We start from the raw sequence: 14,182 nt of genomic DNA, 5'->3' as shown, positions 1-14,182 counted from the left end.
GGAGGGAGGAGGGAGGGAGGGAGGGAGGGGGAAGGGAGGGTGGAAGGGAGGGGAGGGAGGGAGGGAGGGAGGGAGGGAGGGGGGAGGGAGGGAGAGAGGGAGGGAGGGAGGGAGGGAGGGAGGGAGGGAGGGAGGGAGGGAGGGGGAGGGAGGGATGGGGGAGGGGCTTACCGAGTACGCGCAGTCGCTCGGCTCCCACCACCACCTCCGAGTCTTCGGCTGAGAAGAGAAACTTGCCGGAGCTCGAGGTCACTTGGAAGCGCTTGGTCTTAGCCTCCACCGAGTCCGGCCCTGCGGACGACAACGATGACGACGCCGACGATGACGACGATGACGACGATGACGACAATGTGAGTATGCGCACGTGCCCAGCGTGATGGCACCGGCTGGCGGGCAGCAGCGGCAAACTGCGGTGGCCAGACGCCGGCGAGGGCGCGAGCACGGCGCGTGTCGGCAGGGCGGAGGAACTGGGGCAAGGGTCACGGAGGACCCCGTCTGCCGGAGTCCCCCGTGCGGAACAACCTGCTGAGCGGGTTCCAGAAGGGAGGCGCGGTCGGGGCGGGGCCGGGAGCATAAAAGGAGCCGAGAGCGGGGGGTGCTCGGGGCTGCCGGCGCTGGGAGAGGACTCGTCCCGTCGTCGCTAGACGTCGCCGCTAGACGTCTCCGCTAGACGTCGCGCTACGAGGGAGAGCAGCTGGCTATCTCGGTCAGCGCCGTCAGCGTTCCAAGGCCGGTGTCGTGTACGGGCTGGGCTGAGCCACTGTGGAGGGTGTGTGGACGAGACCGTGGGAGTTGTTAATGAAGAAGGTGCCTCCTAGAAACTCTGCCTCTGAATCGGTGACGCGACATATGTACGGGGGCTCCTGTACTTACGAACGTTCGGCTCACAGACTTTCAGGGATACGAACAAACCCGTCCGTTTGTCCAGTTGACTGTTCGGACCGAGAGTCGTAAGTTCAACCGCCGCTCAATAGATGGCGGTGGTGGCATCTCCATCTGCAGAACGTGAAGAACCAGTGGCATCTACATCTGCAGAACGTGAAGAACCAGTGGCATCTACATCTGCAGAACGTGAAGAACCAGTGGCATCTACATCTGCAGAACGTGAAGAACCAGTGACATCTACATCTGCAGAACGTGAAGAACCAGTGGCATCTACATCTTCAGAACGTGAAGAACCAGTGGCATCTACATCTGCAGAACGTGAAGAACCAGTGGGATCTGCATCTGCAGAACGTGAAGAACCAGTGGCATCTACATCTTCAGAACGTGAAGAACCAGTGGCATCTACATCTGCAGAGCGTGAAGAACCAGTGGCATCTACATCTGCAACACGTGAAGAACCAGTGGCATCTACATCTGCAGAACGTGAAGAACTAGTGGCATCTACATCTACAGAACGTGAAGAACCAGTGGCATCTACATCTACAGAACGTGAAGAACCATTGGTATCTACATCTGCAGAACATGAAGAACCAGTGGCATCTACATCTGCAGAACGTGAAGAGCCAGTGGCATCTACATCTGCAGAACGTGAAGAACCAGTGGCATCTACATCTGCAGAACGTGAAGAACCAGTGGCATCTACATCTGCAGAACGTGAAGAACCAGTGACATCTACATCTGCAGAACGTGAAGAACCAGTGGCATCTACATCTTCAGAACGTGAAGAACCAGTGGCATCTACATCTGCAGAACGTGAAGAACCAGTGGGATCTGCATCTGCAGAACGTGAAGAACCAGTGGCATCTACATCTTCAGAACGTGAAGAACCAGTGGCATCTACATCTGCAGAGCGTGAAGAACCAGTGGCATCTACATCTGCAACACGTGAAGAACCAGTGGCATCTACATCTGCAGAACGTGAAGAACTAGTGGCATCTACATCTACAGAACGTGAAGAACCAGTGGCATCTACATCTACAGAACGTGAAGAACCATTGGTATCTACATCTGCAGAACATGAAGAACCAGTGGCATCTACATCTGCAGAACGTGAAGAGCCAGTGGCATCTACATCTGCAGAACGTGAAGAACCAATGGCATCTACATCTACAGAACGTGAAGAACCAGTGGCATCTACATCTGCAGAACGTGAAGAACCAGTGGCATCTACATATACAGAACGTGAAGAACCAGTGGCATCTACATCTGCAGAATGTGAAGAACCAGTGGCATCTACATCTAAAGAACGTGAAGAACCAGTGGCATCTACATCTGCAGAACGTGAAGAACCAGTGGCATCTCCATCTACAGAACGTGAAGAACCAGTGGCATCTACATCTGCAGAACATGAAGAACCAGTGGCATCTAAATCTGCAGAATGTGACGAACCAGTGGCATCTACATCTGCAGAACGTGAAGAACCAATGGCATCTACATCTAGAGAACGTGAAGAACCAGTGGCATCTACATCTACAGAAGGTGAAGAACCAGTGGCATCTACATCTGCAGAACGTGAAGAACCAGTGGCATCTACATCTGCAGAATGTGAAGAACCAGTGGCATTTACATCTCTAGAACGTGAAGAACCAGTGGCATCTACATCTGTAGAACGTGAAGAACCAGTGGTATCTACATCTACAGAATGTGAAGAACCAGTGGCATCTACATCTTCAGAACGTGAAGAACCAGTGGCATCTACATGTGCAGAACGTGAAGAACCAGTGGCATCTACATCTGCAGAATGTGAAGAACCAGTGGCATCTACGGAATATGAAGAACCAGTGGCATCTACATCTGCAGAACGTGAAGAACCAGTGGCATCTACATCTGCAGAACGTGAAGAACCAGTTGCATCTACATCTGTAGAACGTGAAGAACCAGTGGCATCTACATCTACAGAAGGTGAAGAACCAGTGGCAACTACATCTACAGAATGTGAAGAACCAGTGGCATCTACATCTACAGAACGTGAAGAACCAGTGGCATCTACATCTACAGAATGTGACGAACCAGTGGCATCTACATCTGCAGAACATGAAGAACCAGTGGCATCTACATCTACACAACGTGAATAACCAGTGGCATCTACATCTGCAGAATGTGAAGAACCAGTGGCATCTACATCTCTAGAACGTGAAGAACCAGTGGCATCTACATCTGTAGAACGTGAAGAACCAGTGGCATCTACATCAGCAGAATGTGAAGAACCAATGGCATCTACATCTGCAGAACGTGAAGAACCAGTGGCATCTACATCTGCAGAACGTGAAGAACCAGTTGCATCTACATCTACAGAAGGTGAAAAACCAGTGGCATCTACATCTACAGAATGTGAAGAGCCAGTGGCATCTACATCTGTAGAACGTGAAGAACCAGTGGCATCTACATCTACAGAATGTGAAGAACCAGTGGCATCTACATCTTCAGAACGTGAAGAACCAGTGGCATCTACATGTGTAGAACGTGAAGAACCAGTGGCATCTACATCTGCAGAATGTGAAGAGCCAGTGGCATCTATATCTGCAGAAGGTGAAGAACCAGTGGCATCTACATTTGCAGAAGGTGAAGAGCCAGTGGCATCTACATCTGCAGAACGTGAAGAACTAGTGGCATCTACATCTACAGAACGTGAAGAACCAGTGGCATCTACATCTACAGAACGTGAAGAACCATTGGTATCTACATCTGCAGAACATGAAGAACCAGTGGCATCTACATCTGCAGAACGTGAAGAACCAGTGGCATCTACATCTGCAGAACGTGAAGAACCAATGGCATCTACATCTACAGAACGTGAAGAACCAGTGGCATCTACATCTGCAGAACGTGAAGAACCAGTGGCATCTACATATACAGAACGTGAAGAACCCGTGGCATCTACATCTGCAGAATGTGAAGAACCAGTGGCATCTACATCTACAGAACGTGAAGAACCAGTGGCATCTACATCTGCAGAACGTGAAGAACCAGTGGCATCTACATCTACAGAACGTGAAGAACCAGTGGCATCTACATCTGCAGAATGTGAAGAACCAGTGGCATCTACATCTGCAGAATGTGAAGAACCAGTGGCATCTACATCTACAGAACGTGAATAACCAGTGGCATCTACATCTGCAGAACGTGAAGAACCAATGGCATGTACATCTGCAGAACGTGAAGAACCAGTGGCATCTTTATCTGCAGAACGTGAGAACCAATGGCATCTACATCTGCAGAACGTGAAGAACCAGTGGCATCTTTATCTGCAGAACATGAAGAACCAGTGACCTCTACATCTGCAGAACGTGCATAACCAGTGGCATCTACATCTGCAGAATGTGAAGAACCAGTGGCATCTACATCTGTAGAACGTGAAGAACCAGTGGCATCTACATCTGCAGAACGCGAAGAACCAGTGGCATCTACATCTGTAGAACGTGAAGAACCAGTGGCATCTACATCTGCAGAACGTGAAGAACCAGTGGCATCTACATCTGTAGAACGTGAAGAACCAGTGGCATCTACATCTGCAGAACGCGAAGAACGTATGGTGCGAAAAAAGCTCAATATGCAAACAGCACGGTTGGCTACGTACGGTGCAAAAGAAGTCGGCTACGTACGGTGCGAAATATGTTAAACATGCATACGTAGCACGGTTGGCTACGTACGGTGCGAAAGAAGTTCAGCATAGACGCATAGCACAGTTGGCTACGTATGGCGTGAACGAAGTTCAACATACATAGCACGGTTGGCTACGTATGGCGTGAAAGAAGTTCAACATACGTACGTAGCACAATTGGCTCCGGGACTGAGCGGTGCGTCGTGTGGGCTAGGGAAGAGACGGACTGATGCGGTTTCAAGAGGACGTGGAGCTGAGTGGACTTGCCGGTGACTGCCACCTGCGGTGTCAAGATCCCCCTTTATGGATGAGGAGGAGGCTCGCGAAGGACGCCGCTACTGGGCACCTGTTCGTACGTTGAACCACCATCGCATCGTACATAGCCCAACCGCGCTAACTGGAGGTGCGGGGGAAGGGCAACAGATGGAGGCAGTCGCACTCCAACAACGAGCGGAGCGCCGGGCGGCTGAAATGCAGCGAGTTGGCACAGTAGAGGGGGCACGGGTGGTGCATCTGGCAGTAGTCATCTCAGTGAGTCGACCCGCGGCACCTGCTGGTTCTGTCCCCGTGACCTCCTGGTGCACCTAGCCTGGCACAGTAGGGGGGCACAGGTGGTGCATCTGGCAGTAGTAATCTCAGTGAGTCGACCCGTGGCACCTGCTGGGTCTGTCCCCGTGACCTCCTGGTGCACCTAGCCTGGCACAGTAGGGGGGCACAGGTGGTGCATCTGGCAGGTAGTCATCTCAGTCAGTCGACCCGTGGCACCTGCTGGGTCTGTCCCCGTGACCTCCTGGTGCACCTAGCCTGGCACAATAGGGGGGTACAGGTGGTGCATCTGCCAGGTAGTTATCTCAGTCAGTTGACCCGTGGCACCTGCTGGATCTGTCCCCGTGACCTCCTGGTGCACCTAGCCTGGCACAGTAGGGGGGCACAGGTGGTGCATCTGGCAGGTAGTCATCTCAGTCAGTCGACCCGTGGCACCTGCTGGGTCTGTCCCCGTGACCTCCTGGTGCACCTAGCCTGGCACAGTAGGGGGGCACAGGTGGTGCATCTGCCAGGTAGTTATCTCAGCCAGTCGACCCGTGGCACCTGCTGGGTCTGTCCCCGTGACCTGTTAGCAGCGAGTCTCCGACACTTCACGTGACGACATCGAAGTGCACCTAGCCTGGCACAGGCGCCGTGGTTCAGTTTCCGTCACTTCGTGGTGAATGGCAGTTGTTGTGTGTGTACGTGTGTGTGTGTCTGTGTGTACGTGTGTGTGTGCATGCGTGTGTGTGTCTGTGTGTGTGTCTGTGTGTGTGTCTGTGTTTGTGTGTGTGTAAGTGTATGTATGTGTGTGTGTAAGTGTATGTGTGTCTGTGTGTGTGTGTGTCTGTGTGCGTGTGTCTGTGTGTGTGTGTAAGTGTAAGTGTGTGTGTAAGTGTGTGTCTGTGTGTGGGCAGGGACAGCGCAGCGGTTAGCGCCACGCTGCCCTACGAACCCCAGGGCCCTGAGTTCGATTCCCGCTCACGGCCAACACCAGTGAGGAATACCTGAATCGGTCCTGGGCCTCCCCTAAGTCGACTCAGCCTCAAATGAGTAGCTGGTGCAAGTGAGCGGGTGAGCGAGTGAGTGGGTGAGCGGGTGAGCAGGTGAGCGGGTGAGTGAGCGAGCAGGTGAGCGGGTGAGCGAATGAGTGAGTAGTGCAGTGGACGGCTAAGCGGGTGAGCGAGTGAGTGAGTGAGCGAGCGGGTGAGTGAGCGGGTGAGTAAGCGGGTGAGTGAGTGAGTGGGTAGGTGAGCGGGTGAGTTAGTGAGTGAGCTGGTGAGTGAGTGAGTGGGTGAGCGGGTGAGTGAGTGAGCGAGCGGGTGAGTGGGTGAACGAGTGAGCGAGTGAGCGGGTGAGTGAGCGAGCAGGTGAGCGAGTGAGCGAATGAGTGAGTAGTGCAGTGGACGGCTGAGCGGGTGAGCGAGTGAGTGAGCGAATGGGTGAGTGAGTGAGCGAGCGGGTGAGTGAGTGAGCGGGTGAGCGGGTAAGTGAGCGGGTGAGCGGGTGAGTGAGTGGGTGAGTGGATGAGCGAGTGAGTGAGTGAACGAGCGGGTGAGTGGGTGAGCGAGTGAGCGGGTGAGCGGGTGAGCGGGTGAGTGAGTGAGTGAGTGAGCGAGTGGGTAAGCGGGTGATCGAGTGAGCGAGCGGGTGAGTGAGTGATCGAGTGAGTGAGTGAGCGAGCGAGCGAGCGGGTGAGCGGGTGAGTGAGTGAGTGAGCGAGTGAGCAGGTGAGTGAGTGACTGAGTGAGCGAACGGGTGAGAGGGTCAGTGAGCGAGTGAGCGGGTCAGTGAGTGAGTGAGTGAGCGGGTGAGTGAGCGGGTGAGCGGGTCAGTGAGTGAGTGAGTAAGCGGGTGAGCGAGTGAGTGAGCGAGTGAGCGGGTGAGCGGGTGAGTGAGCGAGTGAGTGAGTGAGCGAGTGAGTGAGCGAGTGAGCGGGTGAGTGAGTGACGCTCACCCACGACCATCTGCCCGGTCACCTGGCCCTGCTGGTCACGTGAGTTGATCGTCACGTTTCTGGCCGACTGCACCAGCAGGGCGCTGTCCTGTGACGCACACCAAGACAAAGACAAAGATCCCCTATGTAGCCTCAACAGACTGTAGGGGCAAGTGCTGTTAGCGAGCACCTGTGAAGGCCGGAACGGTACACGAGGGGGTGGGTGGCCAGCACCACGCCCGGGCCGCCTTTGTCTCCCCAGTGGCGATGTTTACTGCACACTGCACCAGGTACTCATTTGAAGCTGAGTCGACCTAGGGGAGGCCCAGGACCGGTTCAGATAATCGTCACCGGTGTTGGCCGTGAGCGGGAATCGAACCCGTGTGGCCGGGTAGGAGGTGCAGCGTAGCGCTAACCGCTGCGCCACCGCTCCCCACACACACACAGACACACACACACAGACAGACACACACACAGACACACACTCTGACACACACACAGACACACAGACACACACACTGACACACACACACAGAGACACACACACTGACAAAAACACACGCACAGACACACACACACACACAGACAGACACACAGACACACACAGACACACACACACAGACACACACAGACACACAGTCACACGCACGCACAGACACACACAGTCACACGCACAGACACACACACTGACACATAGACCCACACACTGACACACAGACACACACTGACACACAGACACACACGCACGCACACAGACACACACAGACACACACAGACACACACAGACACACACACTGACACACAGACACACACAGACACACACACAGACACACACAGACACACACAGACACACACACAGACACACACAGACACACAGACACACACACAGACACACATACACACACGTGCACACACACAGACACACACACTGACACAGACACAACAACAACAACTGCCATTCGCCACTAAGTGGCGGTGACGTCACCACGACGCTTGTGCCATGCCATGTGCACCTTGAGGCCACGTGAAGTGTCGAACGCCCGCTGGCAGGAGGTCACACACACTGACAAACAGACACACACACAGACACACACAGACACACACAGACACACACGCACACACACAGACACACACACAGACACACACACGTACACACACACGTACACGGTGGTGAGATGTTAACTGCCTCACCTGGTTTACAGGAGGCCACGGGTTCGTTCCCGACCCTGACACCTGCTGTATATTTGGAGACCCATAGACTCAGATAAAGACCCACAGACTCACACATAGATCCGTAGACTCATACAGAGAAACCCACAGACTTGCACAAAGACCCATAGACGAGCACAGAGACCATAGACTCACACGGAGACCCATAGACTCACACAAAGACCCATAGACTCACACAGAAACCCATAGACTCCCACAGAGGCCATAGACCCATACAGAGACCCATAGACTCACACAGAGACCCATAGACTCACACGGAGAGCCATAGACCCACACATAGACCCATAGACTCACACACAGACCCATAGATTCACACAGAGACCCGTAGACTCACACAGAGACCCATAGACTCACACAGAGACCCATAGACTCACACAGAGGCCCATAGACTCACACAGAGAGCCGTAGACTCGCACATAGACCCATAGACTCGCACATAGACCCATAGACTCACACAGAGACCCATATACTCACACAGAAACCCATAGACTCACACAGAGACCCATAAACTCACACAGGGACCCATAGACTCACACAGAGGCCCATAGACTCACATAGAGACCCATAGACTCATACGGATCAAGTTGTGATGATGGCCTCAGCCTGGTCAACCGCTGACCGGCGATGACCGCGTCGATGTTGGCAGTGGTCGTGACGTTACCCACCGACCGACCAACTGATTAACCGACCGACCGACCAATTAACCGACTGACCGACCGACCGATTAACCGACCGACCGATTAACTGATCGACCGACCAACTGATTAACCGACCGACCGACCGATCGACCGACCGACCGACCGATTAACCGACTGATTGACCGACGGAATGACCGATAGACCGACAGACCAATTGACCGATTAACCGACCAATCGACCGACAGACCAATCGACCGTCCGATCGACCGACCGACGAGAGGGGGTTTCCTCCCGCCGATCGGAGCTGTCCCCCACGGCCAAGGGAACGCGGCAACGTACCAGGCGTGATCGGATCTCCTTGGCGTACAGCGGGTGCAGGAACTCCGACTCGCCCTCCAGACGCAGGCCCTTCTCCGTGATGCGCAGATGCCCCATGCCATCCTGAGCAGCATCATCAAGCAGCAGAAGCAGCAGCAGCAGCAGCATTAGCAGCAGCATCATAATCGGTGACATCAGCATCGGCAATATCGGTAACATCATCATCACCATCTCTGTCTAGGTGCTCCATGCCGTCTGGATCACCAGCAACGTCGTCATCGTCATCAGCGGACACGTGAGTGGGTGAGTGACGGAGCCGGTGATTCTGTGAGCGAGCGATTCAGAGAGTGAGTGAGCGATATGGCGAGCGAGCGAGTGATCTGGTGGGTGAGTGAGGGCGCAAGTGATTTGGCCAGTGACCAAGTGAGTGATTCAGTGAGCGAGCGATCTGGTGAGCGGGCGAGCGATTTGGTGAGCGAGCGAGCGATCTGGTGAGCGGGTGAGCGATTTGGTGAGCGAGCGAGGGATCTGGTGAGCGAGTGAGTGATCCGGTGAGTGAGCGAGGGAGCAAGTGATTTGGCCAGTGACCGAGCAAGCGATCCGGTGAGCGAGCGAGGGAGCTGGTGAGCGAGCGAGCGATCTGGTGAGCGAGCGAGCGATCTGGTGAGCGAGCGAGGGATCTGGTGAGCGAGGGAGCAATCTGGTGAGCGAGCGAGGGATCTGGTGAGCGAGTGAGGGACCTGGTGAGCGAGGGAGCGATCTGGTGAGCGAGCGAGGGAGCTGGTGAGCGAGCGAGGGAGCTGGTGAGCGAGCGAGCGATCTGGTGAGCGAGCGAGGGAGCTGGTGAGCGAGCGAGGGACCTGGTGAGCGAGCAAGCGATCTGGTGAGCGAGCGATCTGGTGAGCGAGCGAGCGATCTGGTGAGCGAGCGAGGGATCTGGTGAACGAGCGAGGGACTTGGTGAGCGAGCGACCTGGTGAGCGAGCGAGTGAGCGACCTGGTGAGCGAGCGAGGGACCTGGTGAGCGAGCGAGGGACCTGGTGAGCGAGTGAGGGATCTGGTGAGCGAGCGAGCGATCTGGTGAGCGAGCGAGGGAGCTGGTGAGCGATCTGGTGAGCGAGCGAGGGATCTGGTGAGCGAGCGAGCGATCTGGTGAGCGAGCGAGCATGTCCCCCCCTCCCCCCACTCACCACGGTGAAGCTCATGACCTTGAGGATCCAGACGGTGAGCGCCAGGTTGAGCACCACGGTGGCCATGAGCAGCAACACGAGCAGGTAGAGGAAGCGTTTCCTCCACCCGTAGATCCCCACCACCACAGGGGAGCGGGGGGCGCCCCCCCCCGAGCGGGGGGACCCGGCCCCTCGTGCCGCACGCACGTCCTCACGCGCCATCTGGGGGGGAGGGGGTCACGGGGCAGGGGGGGGGTGACGTCATCGTCCCGCGTGCCTCCTGAACTTTCCCAAGTCTCTGATTGGCTTCCATGTCCCCATCACCCATCCCAAGCCTCCCTCCCTCTCCCTCCCGTGTCTTGTGACGATGACGATGATGACGATGATGATGATGACACAGAGACCCGTAGACTCACCACACAGAGACCCACAGACTCCTCACACAGAGACCCATAGACTCACACAGGAACCCATAGACTCCTCACACAGAGACCCATAGACTCATCACACAGAGACCCATAGACTCACACAGAGACCCACAGACTCCTCACACAGAGACCCATAGACTCATCACACAGAGACCCATAGACTCATCACACAGAGACCCGTAGACTCCTCACACAGAGACCCATAGACTCATCACACAGAGACCCATAGACTCCTCACACAGAGACCCACAGACTCATCACACAGAGACCCATAGACTCATCACACAGAGACCCATAGACTCACCACACAGAGACCCGTCGACTCCTCACACAGAGACCCATAGACTCATCACACAGAGACCCATAGACTCACCACACAGAGACCCATAGACTCACACAGAGACACATAGACTCACAGAGATACCCATAGACTCACAAAGAGACCCATAGACTCTTCAGACAGAGACCCATAGACTGATCACACAGAGACCCATAGACTCCTCACACAGAGACCCATAGACTCACAAAGAGACCCATAGACTAACATAGAGACCCACAGACTCACAAAGAGACTCATAGACTCTTCAGACAGAGACACATAGACTCCTCACACAGAGACCCGTAGACTAACACAGAGACCCATAGACTCACACAGAGACCCATAGACTCACATAGAGACCCATAGGCTCACACAGAGACCCATAGACTCACACAGAAACCCATAGACTCCTCACACAGAGACCCATAGACTCACACAGAGACCCATAGAGGTAAGGCCCAATGAGCTGCTTGACCTGGCCATCACAAACGATAGCTCCACGAAGTTGGATTATCATCATTATCACGTGGAAATGTATAGCAGGCGAGGTAGTTAACATCTCACCACGGAGAGAGAGAGAGAGAGACGCAAACTCCAAATATACAGCAGGTGTCAGGATCGTGATCGAACCCACGACCTCCTGTATACCAGGCGAGGTAGTTAACATCTCACCACAGAGAGGGACACGCAAACTCCAAATATACAGCAGCAGGCATCGAACCCACGACCTCCTGTATACCAGGCGAGGTAGTTAACATCTCACCACAGAGAGAGACACGCAAACTCCAAATACACAGCAGCAGGCATCGAACCCACGACCTCCTGTAAACCAGGCGAGGTAGTTAACCAGCATCATCGGACGATTTGTGTGCGTGACAAATCCCTTACTAATTGGCTGTGTCGGGTATTGGAGGGTTAACGACAAAACTAACCCCAAAAAACTTTTTACGATTAATAATATTTGTCGCCTACTGTGTGTTAAACCGACAACCAGCTTCAACAGGCAACGACCAGGATTAGCTGAGAAGTCCCCCTGTTCCGTTCCTTAAAACGAGGCGCAGTCGAAGTGATGACATCTGGCTGTTGCCTGATGAAGCTGGTTGTAATTACTGGCGAAACGTCACCGCAGTCAGATTGTAAATGTTGTTGGCTTGGTTCTCCAACACACAACCGGTGTGCTGTACTAGTATACTACACTATACACTACACTATACACTACACTATACACTACACACTACTATACACTACTATACACTACACTATACACTACACTACCATACACTACACTATACACTACACTATACACTACACTATACACTACACACTACTATACACTACACTATACACTACACTATACACTACACACTACTATACACTACTATACACTACACTATACACTACACTACTATACACTATACACTACACTATACACTACACTATACACTACTATATACACTACTATACACTACACTACTATACACTACACTATACACTACACTGCTATAGACTACTATACACTACACTACTACACACTAGACTATACACTACACTACTATACACTAGTGCTGTGCTAGTCACGAATTGACCACGTGCTGTTCACGTGACACTAATCCTCCTTTAAGAGTGTGCTCCTAATCTCAGCTCGTTACCTGTATAAAAGACACCTGGGAGCCAGAAATCTTTCTTGTTTAGAGGGGGTCAAATACTTATTTCCCTCATTAAAATGCAAATAAATTTATAACATTTTCGACATGCGTTTTTCCGGATTTTTTTGTTATTATTCTGTCTCTCACTGTTCAAATAAACCTACCATTAAAATTATAGACTGATCATTTATTTGTCAGTGGGCCAACGTACAAAATCAGCAGGGGATCAAATACTTTTTTCCATCACTGTACACTACACTACTTTACACTACTATACACTACTATACACTATGCACTACTCTACTACACACTACACTATACACTACACTATAGACTACACTGCTATACACTACACTATACACTACACTATAGACTACACTGCTATACACTATACTATACACTACACTGCTATACACTACACTATACACTACACTATACACTACACTATAGACTACACTACTATACACTACACTACTATACACGACACTATACACTACACTATACACTGCACTACTATACACTGCACTACTATACACTACACTACTATACACTATACATTACACTATACACTACACTATACACTACACTACTATACACTACACTATACACTACACTACTATACACTACACTATACACTATACTATACACTACACTATACACTATACTACTATACATTACACTATACACTACACTATACACTACACTTCTATACACTACACTACTATACACTACTATACACTACACTATACGCTACACTATACACTACACTATACACGACACTGTGCACTACACTATACACTACACTACTATACACTACACTAAACACTACTATACACTACACTATACACTACACTACTATACACTACACTATACACTACACTACTATACACTACACTATACACTACACTACTATACACTACACTATACACTACACTACTATACACTACACTACTATGCACTACACTATACACTACACTACTATACACTAGTGCTGTTGGCCACGTGCTGTTCACGTGACACTAATCCTCCCTCATCGGCTGTGCCGGGTGGTGGCGGGTTTAACGACACAACATTGCTCTATTTACGCGATCTGGCCCAAAAAAAGCACCTGTATTGTGGACACCGGTCGTGACAGCCTACCACGTGATCAACAGACGATGACGTTGACGACGATGCTGGTGGCGATGGCGACGATCGCCATGACCCATGCTTGTTGCGACGAAAACTTTTTCCGCCCAGCCGCGCTATCGTCGGTCGTGGGGTTTTCCGTTTTCGTTTGTTGCTGCTGCAAAATCTCCCCGCACCTCACCGCCGTGCGTCTTTCTTTTTTATGCCACGGGATATTCCGTCGATCTCCACAGGAGGGTCGGAAACGAGCGGGGGAAACGCGCGTTCGATAAATCTCCTCCTCCCCCCCCTCCCCCCCTA

General features: G+C 52.5%; 1 protein-coding gene across 5 annotated transcripts in view; it reads right to left on the bottom strand.

Moving 5' to 3' along the window:
* Positions 1-14,182, bottom strand: part of LOC116955754 (delta-sarcoglycan-like) — an 80,549-nt gene that overhangs the window by 13,346 nt on the left and 53,021 nt on the right. For 3 of the 5 annotated variants that reach the window (XM_076053584.1, XM_032977041.2, XM_032977042.2), the window contains 4 exons: positions 10,383-10,583; positions 9,215-9,316; positions 7,029-7,116; positions 172-291 (listed from right to left, as the gene is read on the bottom strand). In XM_076053584.1, the coding sequence (XP_075909699.1) occupies positions 172-291; positions 7,029-7,116; positions 9,215-9,316; positions 10,383-10,583 (511 nt within the window). The other 2 variants (XM_076053585.1, XM_076053583.1) reach the window with 2 other exon arrangements.

The sequence above is a fragment of the Petromyzon marinus genome, chromosome 61, assembly GCF_048934315.1.
Source record: "Petromyzon marinus isolate PM22_M1 ecotype Great Lakes invasive population chromosome 61, UKy_Petmar_22M1.pri1.0, whole genome shotgun sequence".
NCBI lineage: Eukaryota > Metazoa > Chordata > Hyperoartia > Petromyzontiformes > Petromyzontidae > Petromyzon > Petromyzon marinus.
This window is presented reverse-complemented; position numbering and strand designations above follow the sequence as displayed.